Raw genomic sequence first — 24,481 nt, forward strand, 5'->3', positions numbered from 1 at the left:
TATAGAGAACAAACTAATGGATATCAATGGCGGGAGGAGGAAGGACAAGATAGGGGTAGGGGACTAAGAGGTACAAACTACTACGTAGAAAATAAATAAGCCACAAGGACATACTGTACAGCACTGGGAATATAGCCAGTACTTTATAGTAACTTTAGTTAGAGGATAATCTATAGAACTTTTGTATCACTATGTTGTACACCTAAAACTAATGTAATATTGCAAATCAACTATACATCAATTTAAACACAAAGCCGCTCCATCCCCACATTGGGAAGGTGATGGGACCCTCTGTAGAGCCACACCTGCATCCTGCAATCAAGCAGCACCTTGTTGGCTGGGCAGCCTCCATTGTGAGGTAGCTCTGATTTCCCCCTTACCAAAGAGAGACAAGTTCTGAGCCTGGCCCCACATCCAGGCACCAGGACCTCCAGTCCAATGGTGTCTTCTTCCTCCCAGCCACACGGTTCACTTTGCCCTAAAGCACTGAGGGCTGAACTGGAAGCAGCTGAAAGTCCAGGCAGGTCCTGTGTGGCCGGGCAGTCGAAAGGGGCACTGAGGACCATCCTGAGATGAGACTCTCTTAAGTCCCCAAAGCCAGGCGAGGCCTGTCGTCAACATCAGCTTCCCCCTGTCACCAGCGCCAGGACCAGCTCAGGAATTGGGAGCCAGCTTCTCAGGCCTGCAGCCTTGGTTTCTCTGGAGAAAAACCCATGGGAGACTGGTTCAAGGCTGTTACAGGCCTTAACCCTCAGCCGTCACCACCCACCCACCATGTTGAAGATCTCATTGCTTGCAAGGGACAACACCAGCAAGCCCAAGTCCTTGGATGACGGGTCCAAGTCACTCTCGGAGAGTAGTAGTAGTATCACTTCAGAGAGGATCCATCCTGCAGAGGAAGCCAATGGATTGTCGTAAGTGGCCACACTGCCCTTCCCCATCTGAGGTCAGGCACTGCTGCCTTCACGGCGCTGGGCCGCATTTAACCCCACTGAACAGGACACGCATGGACTAAAGATGAAACCTTTAGACTCTGAAAAGTTATACCCACGTCAAACTTTTTCACAGGTTTTGCAAAAAACAGGTAGTCATCCCCTACATGAACTTGTTGATTCCAGGAACAATTTTCTATATCAGGCTGACGGCTCTTTCTTCAGCAGTTTCTACCCCAGGCTGGCTGCTTTCCACTCCTTCAACAACTGCTAGTATTCATATTCTCTCTCCCTTCTTCTCTCTCTCCCCACCGCCCCCTCCCTTCCTCATACAAACCCATCCGGAAAATAAAAGTTCACCTCCTAGCCCTATGTCCCTACTTTTACTGCCCTAAACTCAGACACATGGTTCTTTTCCTTAAGGCTTTATTGCCAATTAAACTATTATTTAGTAATCAGATCAGATAATATCCATGGCATGAAGAGATTGTAAATGACAATACCCAGTGTTGGATAAGGATGTCAGGAAATGCCCACTTTCATGTTATTTTGGAAAGAATTAAACTGGTAGCTTTCTAGATGGCAATGCTGTGATGTATGTCAAGTCCTAACACATATTTATATAAAACATACAAGTATTTGACGTATGCTTTTTTTTAAGTACACACACACACAACTGGCCTTAGTGGTTGCTTCTGGCTAAGAGAATTGGGAGACTGAGAGGCAGATAGAAGAGACGTTTATGTTCAGTATATAAGGTTTTTTTGGTTCTTCTTTTGTTTGTTTTACCTTTTAAACTTCATACTGTGTTACTTAGGGTTTTTTAAGTAACTATAAATAAAAGTCCTTTGATCAATAATACCATTCCAGGAATTTTTCCTAATGAAATAACACAGGTATGCATGATAATTTTATTGAAGCCAGATCTTGACTTCAGATCTGGCTGTGACATTATTGATAGTTCAGACACAATGAGTGATTATTTAAATAAAGTATGATGACATAAGGGTTTGGAGGGGCCTTCCAGGTGGCGCTAGTGGTAAAGAATACACCTGCCAATACAGGAGACCCAAGAGACGCAGGTTCAATCCTTGGGTCAGGAAGATCCCCTGGAGTAGGGAATGGCAACCCACTCCAGTATTCTTGCCTGGAAAATTACATGGACAGAGGAGCCTGGCAGGTTACAGTTTTTCAGAAGCCCAGAGTTATCCAGGCTTCCCAGGTGACTCAAGTGGTAAAGAATCTGCCTGTTAGTGCAAGAGACACCAGAGATGTTGAGTTCAATTCCTGGGTCAGGAAGATCCCTTGAAGGAGGAAATACCCACTCAGTATTCTTGCCTGGGAAATTCCATAGAGGAGCCTGACAGGCTACAGTCCAGGGGGTTTCGCAAAGAGTAAAACACAACTGAGCACAGCACAGCAGTAGCAGCAGCAGGGAGTTATCCAGGATGATAGCAATGGTTATTAACTTTTTATTTAGAGCCTAGTGTGTGGTAGGCTTCCCTGGTGGCTCATATGGTAAAGAATCCACCTGCAATGCGGGAGACTTGGGTTCAGTCCCTGGGTTGGGAAGATCCCCTGGAGAAGGGAATGGCAGCCACTCCAGTATTCTTGCCTGGGAAATCCCATGGACAGAGGAGCCTGGCGGGCTGCAGTCCACGGAGTCACAAAGAGTCGAACACAACTGAGCAGCTAAGCAGAGCACAGCACAGTGTGTGGTACATATTTGTTGAGTCACCTGAACTAGCACCAGCTCTGGATCAGAGGTTGCAGAACAGATCCTGGGAACAGAGTAAAATGGAGAGTCCATTTCATCTGATTTTGTCCATCTTCCCACCAGAGGGTGCTGGAGAGACGAAAGAAGCCAGAGCGCTGGGTCACATTTTCTTCCACTAACATACCCTTTTGTTGCCCTGTGCTCCCCCTACAGGATGATGCAAACCTTGATTCACTTACTGAAATGCAACATTGGCACAGGGCTCCTGGGACTTCCTCTGGCCATGAAAAATGCCGGCTTGTTGGTAAGATGGACCTGTGGAATGGGAACCACGTCTCCCCATTTCAGGGAAAGGGTTGGCAGGCTCCTACAGCCTTAGCATTGTTTATCAATTGGCAATTTGGGAGCACTCTTTGCAATGGGAAATGAACCTATTGGCATCAATCCTCTGGAGCCAACCTGGAGCTAAATGGAACGTGCCTGGAGGGGACAGGCCATATTTCCCCCAATCTTATTGAAATATAATTGACAACCACCTCTATATTAATTTAAGGTATACTGCATATCCTGGAGGAGGGCATGGCAAGCCACTACAGTATTCTTGCCTGGGAAATCCCATGGACAGAGGAGCCTGGCTGGCTCTATGGTTGTCCACAGGATCACACAGAGTCTGACACAACCAAAGTGACTTACCACACGTACTGCGTATACTGTAAAATGATTACCATCATAAGTTTCGTTAATGTCTATCTCCTCATATGATTATAGAAATAGGTATTGTTTTTCCTTGTGATGAGAACTTTTAGGATCTCCTCTCTTTGCACCTTTCAAATATACCACATAACAGTGTTTACTGCAGTTGTCATGTTGTACATTAAGTCCCCAGTACCTATTTATCTCATATTTGGAAGTTTGTTACTTTTGACCACCTTCATCCAGTTCCCCCTCCCCACCACTGTTCTTAAGGACTCACCATAACTCACATACTAATTCAGAATCTACTTTGCCACAGTTCTCCCAACTTCCTAGGATTATATCCTTGCCATTTCGTTCATTGATATCAGTAGCCTGGCACCTCCAGGCATGTCAGTGTGTAACTCCTGTTTCCATCCATTTGACTGTGAGAAGGTAATTTTGGAAGATGAGGGTGAACAAGGCTCCACCAATCCCATGCCACCTCCTGTGCCCTCCCTCCTCCATCCTCTATCTTATGCTGTTCCCATCTCCCTTATTTCTGTCTTTTGAAATCCCCCTCCTCTGTAAAATTTTAAAAATGCTGATTCTTTGTTTCCCTTTCTGAAGTCCTCTGAAATCCCCTTCCTCTGTCTCCTATTAAAATTCCTTCATCTTGTGTTTTTCTAGAACTTATAGCTATATAACCTGGAATTCTTACAGCACTTACAAAGATGGAACGTGCTCATTTTTTTACATTCCCAGCTTCCTCACTTACCTGAAATCTCTGAGGGCAGGAACTCTCTGATTCATCTTTACACCCTCCTTTACACAGTACCTGCTTGTAGATACTGGCACGCTGAAGGTTCCAGTTTGTTCTACAGAGTTGAATAGATAGATGATTTCAATTTAGTTGAAGCAAATTTCTCCTTCTCTCCAAGCCTGTAAATGGCCCTCGTGTCTAAAAAAGTCACATTGAGACCCTGGCTTCTGACATGACTTCCAATCTGTATCAGTTCCAACAGAGATGGGACCTTTCCCCCTTTAGAATTCTCAGGGTTCTAGAACTTTTGAAGAACATTATTAGCACATGGCCTTCAGCCAGGCTCTCTTTGCCGGTGCAGTCTTTGCATTTTAAGACAACTCCTTTATCCTTTGATTTTTGCTTCCTAAGAGTTATTAGGTGATTTATTTATCCTCCAAGTCCCATCAGAACCTCTAATCATGATTCATTTGAGAAATATATATTGAGCATCTGTTATTCTTAAGCTCTGGCAATATAGATGTATGCAAGACCAAAAAACAGTCTTCTGCTATATGGAGGCTACATTCCGGTGAACTCTAGCGGTGCTCTTCATCTCTCATTTGTTTCCTCATGATGCTGTTAGTATAGGTCACATCTATAAAGTCACAGGTGTCCAACACAAAGAGGGTGAGAGAGTCCCTCTTTGCTCTCTGCCCTGTGGTCACACTTGGGGGATAAGGATTAATAATGAGGCCTGCTTGGACTCCCCTGGTGCTCCAGTGGTTAAGACTCTATGCTTCTACACTGTAGGGGGCACAGGTTTGATCCCTGGTCAGGGAACTAAGATCCCACACGCAGCATGGCCAAAATGTAATAATAATGAGCCCTACTTTTTAATCTTGTGTGTCTGGGCCACCAGGGAAGCCCTACTTTATAATTTCATCACATATTTAAAAAATGGAGACCATGTGAGGAGAAGACTTGTTCATTAGCTTGATTCTAGTAATCATTTCTGTGTGTATAGCTATACATATATATCAAATCATGTTGTTCACTTTAAGTACATACAATTTTTAGTTAAAAAAAAAATAAAACGGAAGGACTTCCCTGGTGGTCCATTGGCTAAGACTCTGCACTCCCAAGGCAGGGGCCCAGGTTCAGTCCTGTTTGGGAAACCAGATCCCACGTGCAGCAGCTGAGAGTTTGTATGCCACAACTAGGACCTGGAGCAGCCAAAGAAATAAATAAATATAAATACTTTAAAAATATGCAAGAGACACAGGTTCGATCCCTGGGTCAGGAAGATCTCCTGGAGAAGGAAATGGCAACCCACTCTAGTGTTCTTGCCTGGAGAATCCCATGGACAGAGGACCCTGGCAAGCTACAGTTCATGAGGTTGCACAGAGCTCAACACAACTGAGTGACTAATATACCCTAAGACATTTACAATGTCTAACGCCACTCTTGGTTGTCACAAATTGGGATAGAGAGAGGGGGAATGCTTCTGAAATCCAGTAAGTAGAGGCCAGAGATGTTGCTAAATAACCCACAATGTACAGGACAGCGCCCTGCAACAGAAACATCAGCTGGCCCAAAATGTCAATAGTGCCTCTTTTGATAACCCCGTACTAGAAGAAGAAAACTAATCCTTTAGAAGAACGTTGGTCTTCAAGCATCTTGGAGGAGGTAAGGGCTGGGATATGAAAAGGAATGAGGGTTCTCAAGTGGAACTAAAGGCAGATGAGGAAAGGCATGGGCTGTCTGGGAGGTAATGAGCTCTTTGTTATCAGAAGTATTCTAGCACAGGTTGGACAGCCACTTTGCAGTGATGCTAAGAAAAGCATTCAAGCCAGAGCATCTAGGGGTACAAGGACATTCAGGCAGGGGCTATCATCCTAGGGTTCTCATCCAAAAATCTCTATTATAAGAGGGACCCCAGCACCTAAGCAGGGAGAGGGCCAGGTGTGGGAGCATCCATTTGTAATTCACTGTGCCCACCTCTCCATTCCCCTCCAGGTCGGTCCTTTCAGCCTGCTGGCCATCGGGATCCTCACCGTGCATTGCATGGTCATCCTGTTGAATTGTGCTCATCACCTAAGTCAGAGGTGAGAGTTCTGCTTCTCTGTCTCTATCATCTCTCTCACCAAATGGCACCAGGTTCCAACTGAGGGTGTGCTAAGTTTCCCGGGATCACTGACCCAATTCCCAATTAGCTGGCCACTTCTCCAGGCCACCACCCTGCTGCTCTGAGGCAGTGAAGGGAGTGATTAAAATCCTACTGGAAACTCCAAGTTCCAGGCACAGCTCTGCTGCTGACTAGTTGGAGCACTTTGCCAAGCTCCTATGAGCCCAAGTATCCATTCCTAGAAAGATCAGAAGTAATAAGAAATGCAAATTTGCTCTATACACACCTATGTGTATTCAAGATACTTCCTCTTAATCTCTCCACCTCTTATCTCCTGGTCCTCCCCCAGCTCCAATACACACACCTTGGAAGGGAAATTTATTCCAAGTAAGTCCTTTTGGGGACAATTTAGTAATAGTGAAAAAAAAAACATAGTTAGCAATGAGATGAATAATTCACAGTGATTTCAATCTCTAATAAAGCATATATACAACACAGTGTTTGTATAGTTAAAACTTTTAATGTAAAACAAAATTCCAGAAAAAAAGGCAAATGCAGTGGAAGGCAAACAATGCTGAGAATTTCGTGTATATATAAACTAGCAACTCACAGTAATTAGCAATTCCTTACAGCCACAGCCTGGAGATTTTCTCTCCACAGGACTCAGCTACTCTCAAGGCAGGCAAATCTAAATATGTCCTCCTCATTGTGCAGAAAGGCCTTGTGAGTCAAAGCAGAGTTGTTAAATGAAGCTCCTCATAAAGTCAAATCATCATAACCCAAATTGGTGCATTTGGAGTATGTATCAGTCACACCTAACTTGTGTAGTACTTTCCAGCTCATGAAACACTGTTAAGAGCATTTACGCATTTAGCAATTAAATTTATTGCACACTTACATTGTTCCAGGTACATAGCAAGAGTTTTGCAAGCCTTCTTTTATTTATTCCTTACAGTAAAATTTTATGGTAGGCACCATTATTCCCATTTTACACATGAGTAAACTGAGGCTTGGGAGAGTTAAATGCCTTGCTGAATGTCACACAGCCAGGAAGTGGCAGAGCTGGTATTCCAAGACCTGTCTGACTCTACCCCTTAACCTATCTGCAAATCTTTTTCTTCCCTCAAGCCTGCTGGGACCATTTTACCACCATACAGCCTTTTAATATATGTCATTTATTATAGCCTTTCCCTGACTTTTGTTTTTGTTGATTTGTTTTTTTCTTTTCTTTTTCTAATATAGGGTTACAGACTCATAGTAGTTTTTAGATATATTATGGAGGACTTCTACAGTTTTTTTGGCTTTTTGTTTTTAGCCAACGTTTAAAAACCTGGAGATTTCACATTAAAAAAAAAATCTACACCTTCTTGCCAGTTAGACATTCTGCTACCTCTGTGACTTTATTCCTGCATCATTCAGCTAGAGCCACATCCTGATCAACCCCTTTTGGAACAGGACATGTACCAGAGCCTTGAACTCTGTCTCCACGATTCCCTGTTTTGTCTTACACCCAGTCATTCTCACCACAATACTGATAGCTTTCTGGTCCCCATTGCTTTTGAATTTGCAATCTTCAGACTAATATACTTGCCAGTCCTATGCAATGTAACCTCATCTGTATTTCAAATGCCAGACACATTGAATAATAATAAAAACAGAAGCATCGTGCCATGTTCCCAGTGCATCACCATATCCATCTCTCACTGTCTTCTCCCCAAAACCCAGACTGTATGTGAAGAAAAAAAACTGAAGCCCCAAAGTATAAAAAGACTTGCTCAAGGTCTCCTGGCCATCTGAGAGGGACATGTTGATACTTAAACTCTGGTTTCCTGACAAGTCCGGGTCTCTTTCTCTCTCCAAGTTACTCCCCTCAGTCATGCAATTAACTCCAGGGACGCAGGCAACTTGCTTCCACTTGCTTTGTCAGCAGCGCTCCAGAGGGCCTCCGCCTCCCTTTGGAAAGGCTGCCTGGAGAAGGAGGGATGGGGGAAGAGGGATGGGCTAGAACTGGGGTGTCACATCTGACAGGGGTGCTGGGCAGGAGGCTAAAAATCACCTTTGCATGGAATCTGGTCCAGGGAAAGCATCTTAAATGTTCCAGCACCCTCAGAAGTGAAGAAGGGAATGTCAGTTCAGAAAAGGTAGACCCACTCTCTTGGCCACACTTACACCTCATTGCCCTCTCTCCCCTCCCCCTGACTAGGTCTGCACACCTCACAGCTCCCACGTCCTCACTGTCCTTGTTTGCTGACCTAATCAATTCCAAGCTACTGTCCACCTACATAATAATACTATCCACTTAAAAATTAGTGTTAATAAAGACGACTACAAAAAATAAGAGGCAGAATTCTAAAACTTTTAAAAGTGTACCATTATAAAATAACTCAATGATACCATTGCTGGAAAATTACCAAAATGTTCCATATTAATACATGAACATATAGTAATTACTCCCTTTGGGAATAAATTGTACTTAAAAAAAATTAAGGTATGCATTGTTTGTCCGTTCTTTAGGCTGCAGAAGACTTTTGTGAACTATGGAGAAGCCATGATGTACAGTCTCGAAACCTGCCCAAATGCCTGGCTGAGGACACACTCAGTGTGGGGAAGGTAGTAGTCCTAGACATCACAAATGAATGAATGAATGCGAGTCGCTCAGTCGTTTGACTCTTTGCAAACCCATAGACTGTACAATCCATGGAATTCTCCAGGCCAGAATACTAGCGTGGGTAAACTTTCCCTCCTCCAGGGGATCTTCCCAACCCAGGGATCGAACCCAGGTCTCTGGCATTGCAGGCGGATTCTTTACCAGCTGAGCCACAAGGGAAGCCCAGATATCACAGGAGTAATAGTAATAATAACAACAGCAGCGATAAAAATGCTCACCTGTTCTTCCTTTACTGCTAGTACATTGCATGGGCATGCTCAGTTGTGTCCAGCTTCTTTTTGACCCCATGGACTGTAGCCCACCAGGCTCCTCTGTCTATGGGATTTCCCCAGCAAGAATACTGGAATGTGTTGCCATTCCCTTCTCCAGGGGATCTTCCCAACCCAGGGATTAAACCTATGTCTCTTTCATCTCCTGCATTGTCAGATGGAGTCTTTACCACCACACCACCTGAGTAACAAAAGTTTTAAGTGAACATGTTTTTATTGAAAACTATTGACCAATATAGAGAATCTCCTCTGATAGCTCCATCCCCTATCCTACTCTTCATTCAAGAAGTAATCTCTGGGACTTCCCCGGAGGTTCAGTGGTTAGGACTCTGAGCTCTCACTGCCAAGGGCCCAGGTTCAATCCCTGGTCAGGGAAGTAAGATCCCATAAGCTGTGCAGTGTGGCCAAAAATAAATAAATAAAATGAAGTCACTGATATATAGTTAATAAATATTCCTCTAGACTTTCTCTCTGCATGAACAGGATATATGTGTGTAAGTGGAAATATATATTCTGTATTTTCTTGTATATTAATTGGAGTATTTACTGGAAATTTGTTCTTTCATCTAACATTATGTCTCTAATTTCTTTCCACATTGGGACATACAAATTAACTTCATTGTTTTGTAAGTCTCACAATGTTCCCCATCCATATAGATGGATCCTGTGGTTTTATTTAATCCTCCTCCTAATAGTGAACATTACAATTTAGCTTGTTCACTGATTGGATAAAAACTCTATGGTATAAAAAATGCTTTCCTGTATCTGATCACCTCTGATCATTTCAGTGACCTTGTGAGGTAGGTGGTGCATCTTTATTGGGAAGAAATACAGTGACCAAGGCTCACAGAGATAGAATAACATGTCTAGGATCAAAGACACAGATAGTGGAGAAGCAGAGTTTCAAGCAAGCACCTAACATGTTAGCCTTTCCCAACAGAGCCCTCAAGGAGCTGTCAGTCCCTCATCTGCCAAGATCCCTCCTGCAACTCCTCTCTCGAGAATGTCAGGAATCACTCTGATTGTCAGACGAGAGAGGCACGGGGCAGTAATAACAGAGATCTCACAACTGTCCATCCTTTCTCACCAAGTTATCAGCTTCTGATGACACCCTGAATAAAACCTTCAGGCAAGAAGGCTCCTTGAAGATCAGTATATCTATATCTATTCAAATGGAAGAAAATTAAGACCAGATAGAGTCATAAGTTTGGTTTAAGTTACCCAGGAATCTAATGGCAGAGCACAGACTGAAATCTAGAACATTCAGCTTTCACCCACTACACTACGCCATTTCTCTGGGGCAATGAGAAAGAATGCCAGTAACTGAGAAAGAATTAGGAAACTGTTTTATTTAAATCAATAATTTGTCATCTTTAGTGTGCTAAGAGATACCTGGGGAGTTTGATTAAAAATTATCTATTCCATGTAAGCAACTATCCTCATTGTGAAAGATCATTGGAAAATGATAAAGAAAGAATACACAGGCATCACCTGACCCCTTCTAGTCATCTCATGTTTGGACACTGGACAACCAGACACAGTGTGTCTTATAATAGGATTCAACAGGGAGTACAGAGAGCCACCTCTGAAATACCCTTGCCCGAAACAGAAAGGAAGAACCTCAATCTTATCAAACCACTAGATCTAATATCAGCTTATAGGAAATACAGGGGATAGAAGAACAAGGTAAATGACATTATGAATTCATCCACTGAATCTAGAAAGTTAAACATACTACAAGGAAATTTTCTGGCATCTTCAACACCAATCAAAAAAATTAAAATTCCAAGAGAAAAAAATAAACAAGGCAAGGGGAATATAGCAGATTAAAAAACTTGAGACATAATAACACAATGCAACATAGAGACTTGTTTAGAAACCAACTCTGAAATGTTTTTGAAAAAAATTGGAAAAATTTGACTATGGTGGAATATTAAATGATATAAGAAATTATTGTGGGACTTCACTGGTGGTCCAGTAGCTTAGGCTCCACGCTCCCCATTCAGAGGATCCAGGTTCCATCCCTGGTCAGTTCGATCCCTAGATCAGATGTGGGATCTAGTTCCCACATGCCACGACTAAGATCGAAGATCCCTCATGCTGCAGCTAAGACCAGGTGCAGCCAAATAAATGAGTAAATATTTTTAAAAAGAAAGAAATTATTGTTAATTTTGTAAGGGGTGATTAAGGGCATGATGGTTATATTTTATTTAAATTCTTGACCATTAGAACTGCGTACTGAATTATTTACAGGTGGAATACTTCAAATACTTTAATTTGCTATATTCCCCTCACCTTGCTTATTTTTTTCCCTTAACTTCAAATACTCCAACAGAAGAAGCTTGTGTGCAGTGGGGGTGAAGGAATAGATGGAAGAAGATTGCCTAAAAGTTAATTGTTGAGGCTGGGATGAGCTCATGAGGAGTCATTGAATGATTATCATTGCTTTCTTGTATGCTTAAAAATCTTCATTATAAAGAGAAAAAAAAAATCTCCCTTCTGAAGTCTCACATGACACTGCCAAGCTTCTGACTCAATAGGCTGATATGAGAGCCAGGAATCACCAACCTCAGATGATTCTGATGCATTGGTTACTACAACCCAGTCTTGAAAAACATGGATCTAAACATTAGCACCTAAGTAGAGGAACATATTTTTCTTCTTTTGAAAAAAATGAATGGTGGGATAGAGAGGTTGGTGGGAGGGAGGCTTAAGAGGGAGGAGATATGTGTATACTTACAGTTGATTTATGATGTTACACATCGGAAACCAACACAGCATTGTTGAGCAATTATCCTCCAATTAAAAAGTTTTTTAAATGTAGAACTCTCAAAATGTTCTCACAAAAAAGTAAATAAATACATCTCCAAATTCAGGACAATTTAAGAATCCAGAAGAATAATGACAATAGCAGAATATAATAAATAAAGAATAGTTAATGTGAATTTATTGTGATAAAAAAGAGGAAGAGAATGCATTTTTCTTAGTTGCTAGCTAATCAACTTAGATAAAATGACAGAACACCTTGCAACCAACCAATGAAATAACTGATTCAGCAAAGATTATCAATGAATGTTAAAACCTTTGGCTTGAGGAAGACAGGCTCTTCATGCCGTCTCATTGTTTTACCTACAGGTTGCAAAGCAGGAAATGTGTACTTATAATGGAGAGGCCTAGAATTCACATCACAGTAGAACCACAGGACATCCTATGCCTCCCAATATGATGAAATATAAGTACAAAGTGTCACCTGTGTGGTAGGCTTGCTTTTCTGAATCACGAGGAAACAGTCATGTAAGTCCACACGGTGGGACATTCTACGAGACAGATGGCCTAGACTCTTCCCAAAAAGCCAATGTCACGGGAAACAAAAAGGGTAGATATGTATAGGGCTGCTCTACCTGAAAAGAAAGACTAGAGAAACATAGGCAAATGCAACATATGAAATGTAATTAGATCCTGAATCAAAGAAAGTTTAAAAACAGCTATAAAAGATACTTTGGAGAGAAATATTTGGGAATTCCCTGGCAGTCTGGTGGTTAGGATTCAGAGCTTTCACTCCTGAGGACCCAGGTTCAGTCCCTAGTCAGGGAACTAAGATCCCACAAGCCCAGCAGCACAGCAAAAAAAAAAAAGAAGTAAAAATAAATAATAATAAAGTAAAACATAGACTATATATTTGAGGATATTGAAGTTGGATATCATAGTACTAAAGAAGGTATTACAGTCTTTGTTGACATGTTATAACATATGCAGTTAATTTTAAAGTAGTTCTGAAAAATGCACACACACACACGTGTGTGTGTGTGTATGTGTGTATGGATGAACACATTCTTCCATCTATACATAATGCAGTTAGACCTAAAAGTTAAGAATTAGTATTTCTAGTGAAAGGATATATGATGCTAATTATACTTGTCTTTCAACTTCTACTGTGGACTTGAAATTTAAACTTGAAAGTTAAAAAATGGGGAAATAGTAAAAATAATAACAAAAGAAATAATTGTCTCAAAAATAAAAATAAATGCATTAAAAATAATTCATTTCTCCTCTGTCTGCCTCTTCTTTTCTTTCTCAGGTACACTGTCAGCTTCTTATTAATCACCACCCAACTGGGCTTCTGCAGTGTTTATTTTATGTTTATGGCAGACAATTTACAACAGGTAAAGAGGTCTCTTCTGGGCAGAGTTGGGGAAAGCAGACCTCTTGCTGCTAGGGTCGCATTAGCAAAAGTAAAGCTTTTGGATCATGGTAGGAGAGGCTTTATTTCTACTCCCTAATCAGGCTTTGGTTGGGAGTTCTTTCTGTCCTGGAAATCACTCTTTAAACAGATCATAGGGAAGCCAAAGCAACATCTGAGGAATGCAGCCAGGATGGCTTACAGTCATGTCCAATTAGAAATAATTGAGAATTTTTAGCCTGAAATTGTTGATGAGATTTTCTTTAGGTATCTCAAGGTTGTCATGTAGAAGATAACTAAAGCAAACAAGTTGCAATCTTGCCCTCATTGCATTCCTAACAGGCATTACAAGTCAATCATAGCATTCTTTCTTGGCTTCATGAAACAGAAGTAGTATACTTGTTTTTGTGCATTCAAATAGTCAAAACTATGACAAGCGTTATGGATAGAATATTCAAGCAGACAGATTTTGCTCAAATTCTAGCTTTCTAACTTTTAGGACTATCTAAAGTTGAAGAAGGTACTCCTGTGTAATCATTTCCTGTTCTCTGGATATATGAAAGAGAACTATTTGGTACATAAGAAGAGGTTGGGCTAGATGACAGAATGATGCTTCAGCCTTGAGATTTGATGATTCTAAAGGTTTCCGGTTGTCACAATCATGGGTACTACAATTTAGGATTACCAAATGTAACAAATAAAAGTATAGGAAACCCAATTAAGTTTCAATTTCAGATAAGCAGCAATTTGTTTTTACTACAAGTGTATCTTTGTATAATATTTGGGACATACTTTTACTAAAAAGTTATCTGTTAATTATCTGAAATTGAAACTTACTCTGGGTTTCCTTTGTTAATGTAGCAACTGTAATTATACTGCCTTTCATTGTGCTTCACATCAGATGGTGGAAGAAGTCCACGTGACCTCCAAAACCTGCGAACCCAGGAAGATCCTGGTGCTGACCCCCAACGTGGACATTCGGTTCTACATGCTGACGATCCTTCCCTTCCTGATCCTGCTGGTGTTTATCCAGAACCTCAGGGTGCTGTCCATCTTCTCCACGCTGGCCAACATCACCACCCTGGGCAGCATGGCTCTGATCTTTCAGTATATCATGCAGGTCTGTGCCCAAAACCACTGCAGAAGGGTCAAGGTCCAGGGCTTCTGAGACACTGTCATTATGGGCAGATGAGAGCGAGAAAGGTGACCTCCTGCTCAAGTGATGTCTGTGAACTCTTTTGCCCCACAGGCTATAAAAGCTACTCACCATCATCATCATTGTCGTCATCACATTAGATAGCAATGGGTCTTTTAACAAATAGTTATTTATACCTTCTGTGATCCACTCCAGTACTATTGCCTGGAAAATCCCATGGACAGAGGAGCCTGGTAGGTTGCAGTCCATGGGGTCGAAAAGAGTTGAACATGACTGAGTGACTTCACTTTCACTTTCTGTGATCCAAGCAATGTACAGGGGACAGGGGATTCAGTGATAAGTAAAACTGACAAGCTGTCTGCTCTCATGGAGGCTACAATCACTTGGGGAGATAAACCTCAGCCAAGTAACCAACGAAAATTGTAATAGTGATAGGTTGACAAGAGATATATGGATGATAAAGGAATTCAATTTACTTTGTGCCAATTTCTTTATGTTGATTAACTCACTAAATCTTCACAATGATGTTGTTATGGAAGTAGTGCTACTTTATCCCCAGTTCACAGACAAGGAAACTGATAAACAGTTTTTCCCCTAAATGCAGTCATTTTGCCTCATGCTTTGCTATCATTATAGGCCCTGAAATTCCCTATTACAGTTTCATTTCTTTGAAAGTCTCTGGGGTTGTATTAGTTCTCTGCTGCTGCTGTGACAAATGATCACAAATCTAGTAACTTAACACAGAATTATCTCAGAACTCTTGGGGTCTCACTGGGCAGGGCTGCATTTCTTTCTGGAAGCTTGTGGGGAGAATCTGTTTCTTTGCCCTTTCCAGCTTCTAGAAGCTGCCCTCAGGCCTTGGCTCATGGCCCACTTCCCTCTTCAAAGCCAGCAGTGTCAGGCCGTGTCTTTCTCATGCTTCCATCTCTCTGGTTCTCTCTCCTGATTCCCTCTTCCACTTTAAAAGACCCTTGTGATTACACCAAACCCACCCAGATAATCCAGGGTAATCTCCTACTAAATTTAGTTGATTAGCTACCTTAATTCAGTCTAGAAACTTAATTCTCCCATGCCAAGTAATGTAACATACTCAAGGTTCCAGGGATTATGATGTGGACATTATTCTGCCCACAGGAATCTTATTAAAATAATCATTCCTTCTAGATCAGTGGTAGCTGCTTTGCCAATACTTCACAGCTCTGAGAGAAGTGATGGGAAAGAGGTATTAGAGAACTGGAAAACACAAGACCTGAATTCATATCTGGACTGTACCACTGACTAGTAGAGTGGCCTTGGGCAATTCCTTCTCCTCCCTGGGTTCCTTTTTCCATGTAAAGATGTGGTAAATCAAAATTAAACATATATAATGTATTCCTTGGAAAGGAATAAAATTCTGATCCATGTTACAACATGGATGAACCTTGAGGACACTATGCTTAGTGAAATAAGTCAACCACAAAAAGAGAAGTATTATATAAGTTCACTTATATGAGGTACCTAGAACAATCAAATTTATAGAGACAGAAAGTCAAATAGGCATTTCCAGGGGGGCTGGGTAACAGGGAGTTATTATTTACTGGGTGCACAGCTTCAGCTGGGAATGATGATAATGTTCTGGAGATGAAATTGGTGATGATTGTACAACAATGTGAATGTTCTTAATGCCACTGAATTGTACACTCAAGATGTTTAAAATGGTAAATCGTATGCTATGTGTAAAAGAAGTAACTTTTTTAAAAGTTGAGAAGGCTGACTCAGCTTTAGATGTCTAATGGGTGCTTCTAATACTGTCCCTGCTGACGTCAGGCAAGCCTACCTCTCTACCAGATTTGGGGTGACTTATATGCCTTGGAAAAAACCAATGCCCTTCTTCTTCCTTTTAGGAGATTCCAGATCCCAGGAACCTACCCTTGATGGCAAGCTGGAAGACCTTCTTATTGTTCTTCGGTACAGCCATCTTCACATTTGAAGGCGTCGGCATGGTAAGATGGGTGTGGAGTTTGAGAGTCCTCAGTTCTCTCTATGGAAGCCAGTCTTTGTTCCAGGTATCTAAATAGTAGTACTTATGAAAAGTGCAGAATATGATCTCGTGGAAGAAGGGAAAGTCAGTCCGCATTTGCAGGATGCCGCCTGCTCTGCACACCACACCAAGCCTTGAAGATGAGGCCCTCTTGGCTATAGAAAATGTGGGAGGAGATGAAAGGGCATGTGGACCCTTCCTGACTCTGGGCCACCTGGAGAAGGAGGTCCAACCTTGAGAGGAAACCTGCTTTCTCTCCTTCTACCTTTTCTTTCTTAACCTCCTTTCACCTCCAGGTTCTACCTCTCAAAAACCAGATGAAGCATCCACAGCAGTTTTCCTTTGTTCTGTACTGGGGGATGTCCCTTGTCATCGTCCTCTACATCTGCCTGGGGACACTGGGCTACATGAAGTTTGGGTCGAACACCCAGGCCAGCATCACCCTCAACTTGCCCAATTGCTGGTATGTCCCTGCCCATCTGGGACTCGGGGGAAGAGGAGGGGAGTCACAGAGTCTGAGCCTTAGCAGCAAAATGGGGCATCCTTGATTCATTATCAACAACAAAATATTGACTGCTAGTATCTGTGTTATAATAACAAGTACATTTAATAATCCAGGCATTGTGTATCATCTCATTTAATTCTCTCAACAGCCCTATGGGTTAGCATTATTATCAACTCCATTGAATTAGATGAGGAAGTTGATATGTGAAAAGGCTGTAAGTAACTTTCCCATTTCGTGTTGTTCATGAAAAGTTGAAACTGAATTCTGTCTGACTCTGTGGTTCAAAGGCTTTCAAACAGCAATGATCTGGGAGAGCTTAGGGAACAGAAACAGCAACAACAAAAAGTATAACTCTGAAGTAGTGCCTGAGGGTCCTGCGTATGGACAGCTACTCAGGTCCCCAGTTCCAGAAATGGGCCTAGACTGCCATCGCTGTGCCCCACCTGGAACTTTGACTCAAGTCCTTGCATTAATCATTCATTCATTTACTCATTCATTCATTCATCCAGGAAACATCTGGGGCACTGCCATATAGCGTTCATCGAGTATTAGCCATTGCCCTTATTCTGGCAGTAGTACGTGCAGAATGACTAAGCTGCCAGTAGAACCAAGAGCACAGATTCTACATCTGAGCAATGGGATTTGACCCTGGTTCTCATGTGACCTTGGACAAGCTACCTAGTCTTGCAGACCTCATTTCCATCCTCAGTAAAATAAGGATAATACTCTTGCCTATTTGTATCAGTCATGATTGGTTATGCTCTGGTAATAAACAAAATAAGCCACTCCAGAATCTCAGTGGCTGAACACACACAAATGTTTAATTGTATGCTCATGCTTCATGTCCATTATGGGATGGCTGGGGCTCAGCTCTGCACCATCCCAACTTCCAAGACCCAGACTGATCAGCCAGCCACTCCCTGAAACTTGATTGGTTGCCATGGCAAAAAGCACATTGAATCACATCCTTCATCATGAAGGCCCTAAAATTTCTCTAGGAAGTAACCTGTCTCTTCTGTTCACACTTCGTCAATCAAAGCAAGTGACCATGCCTCACTGCAGAGGACACGGAAGTGAAATTCTGCCACTTGTCTGGAAGACTCAGAGGTATTTGCTGAGCAGCTGAGCAGCACAAATGACTGCCACACTGTCTCTTAGGGAGTGACTGTGAGGGCAAATTGGCTACAAATACATAAAACGCTTAGAAAAGTGTCTGGTATGCAGTAAGTGCTCACTGAGTATTAGCTATTATCATTGTTAGTCTCCCCCACAGCCTTGGTCTTTTGGAAGTCAGTAGAATGCGGGAGGCGGTGGGGAGTGGGGGGGGGTCGGAGGGGAGGGAGGGTGGGGGACGTCGGGGAGGAGGGTGTTCACTTCCCATGAAGCCACAGCTATAACATGAGAAAAATATCACCAGTCCTACCCATTTCACTGTGTTGTGGTAATGACCGGATGAGATAATTAATGTGGAATTTCCTTGAAATTGTGACTTATTTTATACCAGTAAGATATCAACTTAATATGCTGTTCTTATTCTGGGGAATTCGGGTTGCCACTACCTTGGGCAGGGCACTTTCCTTCTGGTATATCAGCTGGAAAAAAAATGGGCATCAGGTGCCATAAGGACCTCACACATTCTCTGAGCCTGGCTGATGATGAAATACTCCAGAAGAGCTTAAAGAAGGAATAAGCAAAAGACCAAGAAGAAATGGGTGTGAACAAATAGTTCACAGGCAAATTAAAACAAAAATGACAATTTATATATTTGAAAAATTGCTCTGTCTCGCTCCTAATAATAGAAATGTCAGTTTTACAAAACACAATGGCACAAACCAGCATGTGTTCACACACTGTGTTTTTCCAAGGATGGAGCACTCCACTGTACTTGGACAACAAATGAGCAGTATGTCAAGAGCTATCAAAATTGTATTTTTTATTTCTTTTTATTGAGGTATAGTTGATGTACAATGTTACATAGGTTTCCAGTGTATAACACAGTGAGTCAATTTTTATTAATAAATGGTATGTTCCATTTATAGTTATTATATAATATTGGCTATATTCCCTGTGTTGTACCATATATTCTGCAGCTCACTTATTTTATACACAGTAGTTTGTACCTGTTAGTTCCCTACAACTATCTCTCCCTTCCCTCCACCCCTCTCCTCACTGGTAACCACTAGTTGGTTCTCTCTATCTGTGAATGTGCTTCTTTTTTGTTATATTCACTAGTTATTTTTTTTTATTCCACATATAAGTGATGCTATACAGTATTTGTCTTTGTCTAACTTACGTCACTTTAGCGTAATACCCTCCAAGTCCATCCACACCGTTGCAAATGGCAAAATTTCATTCTTCTTTATGGCTGAGTAGCATTCCATTATGGGCTTCCCTGGTAGCTCAGCTGGTAAAGAATCCACCTGCAATGCAGGAGGCCCTGGATGGATTCCTGGGTCAGAAGATCCCCTGGAGAACATATAGGATACCCACTCCAGTATTTTTGGGCTTCCCTGGTGCCTCAGATCCACCTGCAGTGCAAGAGACCTGGATTCAATCCTTGGTTTGGGAAGATCCACTGTAGGAGAGCATGGCAACCCACTCCAGTATTCTTGTCTGGAGAATCCCATGTACAGAGGTGCCTGACAGGCTGCAGTCCATGGGGTCACAAAGAGTCAGACACGACTGAGCAGCTAAGCACAGCACAGCATTCCATTATATACATAAACCATGTCTTCTTTATCTTTTCATCTGGTGCTTCCATATCTTGGCAATTGTAAATAATGCTGTGATGAACATAGGGGTTTCCCTTGTGGCTCAGCTGGTAAAGAATCTTCCAGCAATGCAAGAGACCTGGGTTTGATCCCTGGTTTGGGAAGGGAAAGGCTACCCACTCCAGTATTCTGGCCCGTATAGTCCATGGGGTTGCAGAGAGTTGGACACAACTGAGCAACTTTCACACAAACATGGGAGTGCATGTATCTTTTTGAATCAGAGTTTTAATTTTTTTCAGTTACATACCCAGGAGTGGAATTACTGAGTCATATGGTAGTTCTGTTTTTAGTTTTTTGAGGAACCGGTATACTGTTTTCCACAGTAGCCGCACCAATTTACAACAGTGTGTGAGGGTTCCCTTTAATGAGAGTTATCAAAATGTGAAATCACATATACTTTTACTCAGCATTTTTACATCTGGGGTTGTATACTATATGTGCATAGGTATATGTACAAGCATATTCTTTGCTGCATGTTTACTGACAGAAGACTAGGAATAATCTAAATGTCTATTAATTGGGGAGCAGTTAAAGATTATAAAAATAGATAACTAGCAAGAACTTGCTTTATCGCACAGAGAATGCAATTCAGTACTCTGTAATGGCCTATATGGGAAAAGAATCTTAAAAAAAGAGGGGATGTGTGTGTGTGTGTGTGTATATATATATATATATATACACACACCTGATCCACTTTGCTATATACCTGAAACTAAAACAACATTGTAAATCAACTACACTCCAATAAAAATATCTTTAAAATTAAACAAATCATAGTATATCCATGCAATTGGAATATCAGCAGCTATTAAATAGAAGAGCCAGATCTATGTGTACTGATGGGGAACAATATCTAAGAAATATTTAATGAACAAAAATCAGTGGTACGTAAAGGGTGCTTCCAGATGTGTACCTACAGTCTGTACAAATTTGTGTCTACAGTATTTCTGGAGGGCCTTCAAGAAAAGTTAGAGGAGTTGCTTGTGGAAGGAGGCACTGGAGACTGGAAATCAAAGGTGGGAGGGAATATAATCTTTGTACTGTGAACTTTACTCTATGCAGATATACCTTTAAAAAAAAAACAAACAGAAGGAAAAAGAAGGCACAGATTCCTGAGCTACAAGCCTATTAAATGAGAATCTCCAAGAATGTGCACTTTTAATAAACTTCCCAAGTGGCTCTAATGACGTCAGGCTGAGTCAGTGGAAGTTAGGTAGTGATATAACTTAACAATCCCAGCTTCCAAGCAGTGAGCAAATCCTGCATGGCCCTGCCCTGGAGCCACATCAAATTTCATGTGCTGTCCCTCTCTCTCTACAGGTTGTACCAGTCAGTCAAGCTGATGTACTCCATCGGCATCTTCTTCACCTATGCCCTCCAGTTCCATGTCCCAGCTGAGATCATCATCCCCGTCATCATCTCCCAGGTGTCAGAGAGCTGGGCGCTGTTTGCAGACCTGTCTGTCCGCACAGCCTTGGTCTGTCTGACCTGTGAGTAGGACGAAAGGGCTCTCTTTGCCCAGTGCTGTGGCTCGCAGCCACACTGACAGCTACCCCACTATCGCTGGCTCGGCCACCAGCCAAGCAACATGTTTTACCTCCCTGAGCCTCAAGTTTCCGGCTGAAAAATGGGTTAACAGAACTGTCACAGAGTAAATGTTACAGTAATCTCTACTATCTACACATAGAATACATTGGCTGGTTTGTGGGAGAAAGAAGTGTCATTTATTCATTCCTATATGCCTCCTATATGTCAGGCACAACACTGAGATTATGCAATACTCAGGACAGCCTAACTATGTAATATTACCAGCTGAAGGAACTGTGACCCAGGAAATGAAGTAACATGCTCACATCATGTAGCTGCCAAGTGACACAGTTGAGATTTGATGCAGGTTGTGTGGCGCCAAAGCCTGTGTTTTCCACTGTGCCGTATTCCTTCCTATCAAAAATTAATGTGAAGTCCTCTTAAGGCGGTGTTTAACTATAGGAAGAACCTCAAAGGGCTGCTTTGTTAAATTCTTGGAAGTCATTTTCACCTCCCTTCCCCCATCCCTCCCTTTCTTCCTTCTATTCATTCATTTCCTAGTTCATTTGATATCAGGTGCCATTGTAGATGTTTGGGAAACATTGTGAATAGGGCTGGGAAATGCTTTCTCTAAGAAAATTTAAAATGGTGGCCTGTGAGGAATGAAGGAAAGAACTAGGGAGGTTTTGCCTGGAGAAACAAAGGCTTGGGTAAACTCTGTATCTGTATCTCAAACAATTGTAGGATTGTTGTGCAAGAGAGAGAGTAAATTTCATCTTAAAGTCTCCAGGACTCTGTTACAGTTGAGGGAATCCCGTCTCATTGGATTCTCGTCTCAGCTCTATGTGACCTTGGGCATGACCCATTCCCTCTAGAGTTCTAGACTTCCCCAACTCTGCAATGAGAAGATCATTACGGATGGGTGATAGAGAATCCTTATCAATAAATATTATATGCAGAAAAACTCAATAGATAAAGCATGAAAGGAGAGCATGTAAATTGGTGTTAAAACAAATGTGGAAGTCCAGAGCCACAGTGCTTGATCTGCTGCTCAAGTTCACAATGAGCTGCTTTCCCACCTCTCCAGATGGTGTCTCAGGCGTCTGGGAATTATAAGGCTCCAAACAAATGGTTTGTTTCTGGGCTCCCTTCCTGAAGGAACATTCCATGATTCTAAGCCTCTTCTCCCCCCACAGGTGTCTCAGCCATCCTCATCCCCCGCCTGGACCTGGTCATCTCCCTGGTGGGCTCCGTGAGCAGCAGTGCCCTAGCCCTCATCATCCCTCCCTTCCTGGAGCTCATCACCTTTTACCCTGAAGACATGAACTGTATCACCATTGTGAAGGACATCATGATCAGCATTCTGGGCCTTTTGGGGTGTGTATTTGGAACATACCAAGCCCTCTATGAGTTGACCCAACCCATCAACCATTCTGTAGCCAACTCCACAGGTGTCTATGCATAATTATCTATTTTTATTCTGATAGTTCTCCCATATTCCCATTCCCAGTTTGACTTCTGTTGTGGATGTTATATACATTCATCAAACCCCAGCATCTCTATATTAATTAGTGGCTTCTTTATCTTTCCAAGAGAAATGTAGATGATACTAGTCAGTACTGGTACCTCTCAGGCTATGTCTTTTCTGGTTTGTGGATTTCTCTGGAGGCCTTTTGTACCTGTGAACCAAAACCACATTCAACCACTCATATTATCTGCCTCATTTAATGGGGAAAAGGATGCCATTTGCCCATGTCCTTGAAACAGACCAAGCACAAATATAAATGCAAAAGCAGTTATTCTCTCTATTCTGCCCTTGAAGTATCAGGTTTAGAAAAGTATGTTGGGTGAAGATGAGTTTCTATGGTTTCAGATATGGTTCTAAGTGAAGAGTCACAGAACAAAAATAGAACTTAGTAGTAATTTTGTCTAGCCATTGGCTCTGCCACTGATTTCCTGTGGGATCTTGAGCAAGTTTCTCCCCCTCTCCATCTCATTTTCACATTCTTTGAAATGAAGGATTGGACTGATTGGCTATTAAGGGCTCTTCCAGCTCTGACATTCTGAAAGAGAAAAAAAAAAAGAAAAGAAATGGGTTTATCCTTTAAGCACATGTGTGAAAATTGAAGGGCTTTCCATCAGCAAGTTACCCTATTGCCCTGGAGATATGGGATCCCAGAAGTAATTTAAGGGATAAAAACATTTCTTAGCAATCTTTCATTACAAATGACTTTCCTACTTAGAAGGATATCAGCTCTTTCTCTCCCTCTTCCTCTATCTCTCTGCACCCCTCTCCCTCCCGCCCCCATCCTACCTTCTCAGATACCTTAAGACCACTTAGAGCTGATTTAGGCTAAAGAGACTGAGCAGTTTGTGTGACGGAAAGGATTTCATCATGTGCAAGGACTACTGACCTTTTAAAAATAATACTTACTTTTGGTAAGGGTTTGGAAAAACAGACAATCTTGTATTCTGAAGATGGCAGAACACATTTTTATGACTTTTCTGGAGGGAAGTTTTACAGTATATATCTTAAAATGCATAGCCCTCTGACCCACTAATTTCACTTCCAGGGCTTTATCTTAAGAATCTTTTATGTCTTCAAAAATGTATGCATTAAAAAATTTTTATATTTATTTTATTATTTTATTTTTAATTGCACTGAGTCTTTGTTGTTGTACACGGGCTTTCTCTAGTTGTGGTGTGCAGGCTTCTCATCGTAGTGGCTTCTCTCGTTGCAGAGCACAGGCTCTGAAGACACGTGGGCTCCTGTAGTTGTGGCATGCAGACTCAGCTGCAGCTCACGTTTTCCAGAGTTCAGGCTCAGTATTTGTGGCACATGGCTTTAGTTGCCCCATGGCATGTGGAATCTTCCTGAACCAGGGATTGAACCCATATCCCCTGCATTAGCAGGCTTACTCTTAACCACTGGACCACCAGGGAAGTCCCTGGATGCATTGTTTATAACAGTAAAGAGTTGGAAACAAATATCCAACATTAGGTTAAACTATGATTCATCCAAAATAAAATGCTGTGATGCCCCCCAAACATTGCAAAATACAGCATTAAAATGCATATGATATATTTGTGATTTATTAGTTTTTAAAAGCTGGTTTAAAACACTATGTGAACCAAAACTAGGCAAAGACATTGCAAGAAGATAAAGCTACAGAACAAAATTCTTCATGAACATA

General features: G+C 41.8%; 1 protein-coding gene across 1 annotated transcript; it reads left to right on the forward strand.

Moving 5' to 3' along the window:
* Window positions 1–774: 774 nt before the first annotated feature.
* Window positions 775–22,764, forward strand: SLC36A3 (solute carrier family 36 member 3). Its single transcript, XM_027548494.1, has 10 exons — window positions 775–914; window positions 2,863–2,953; window positions 6,083–6,171; window positions 8,706–8,801; window positions 13,207–13,291; window positions 14,210–14,428; window positions 16,348–16,446; window positions 16,781–16,947; window positions 21,081–21,250; window positions 22,484–22,764. The coding sequence occupies exons 1-10, from the start codon at window positions 775–777 to the stop codon at window positions 22,750–22,752; spliced, it is 1,425 nt and encodes a 474-aa protein (XP_027404295.1). The 3' UTR covers window positions 22,753–22,764.
* Window positions 22,765–24,481: the final 1,717 nt, after the last annotated feature.

This window comes from Bos indicus x Bos taurus, chromosome 7, assembly GCF_003369695.1.
Source record: "Bos indicus x Bos taurus breed Angus x Brahman F1 hybrid chromosome 7, Bos_hybrid_MaternalHap_v2.0, whole genome shotgun sequence".
In the NCBI taxonomy this organism is placed as follows: domain Eukaryota; kingdom Metazoa; phylum Chordata; class Mammalia; order Artiodactyla; family Bovidae; genus Bos; species Bos indicus x Bos taurus.

What these genes read in the sequence shown, in the direction of transcription:
- SLC36A3 (XM_027548494.1), top strand. Translation starts at nt 775, where the DNA reads ATGTTGAAGATCTCATTGCTTGCAAGGGACAACACCAGCAAGCCCAAG. An exon ending in GAGGAAGCCAATGGATTGTC is followed by an intron (nt 915 to 2,862) that starts GTAAGTGGCCAC and finishes CTCCCCCTACAG; the next exon opens with GATGATGCAAACCTTGATTC. An exon ending in TGAAAAATGCCGGCTTGTTG is followed by an intron (nt 2,954 to 6,082) that starts GTAAGATGGACC and finishes ATTCCCCTCCAG; the next exon opens with GTCGGTCCTTTCAGCCTGCT.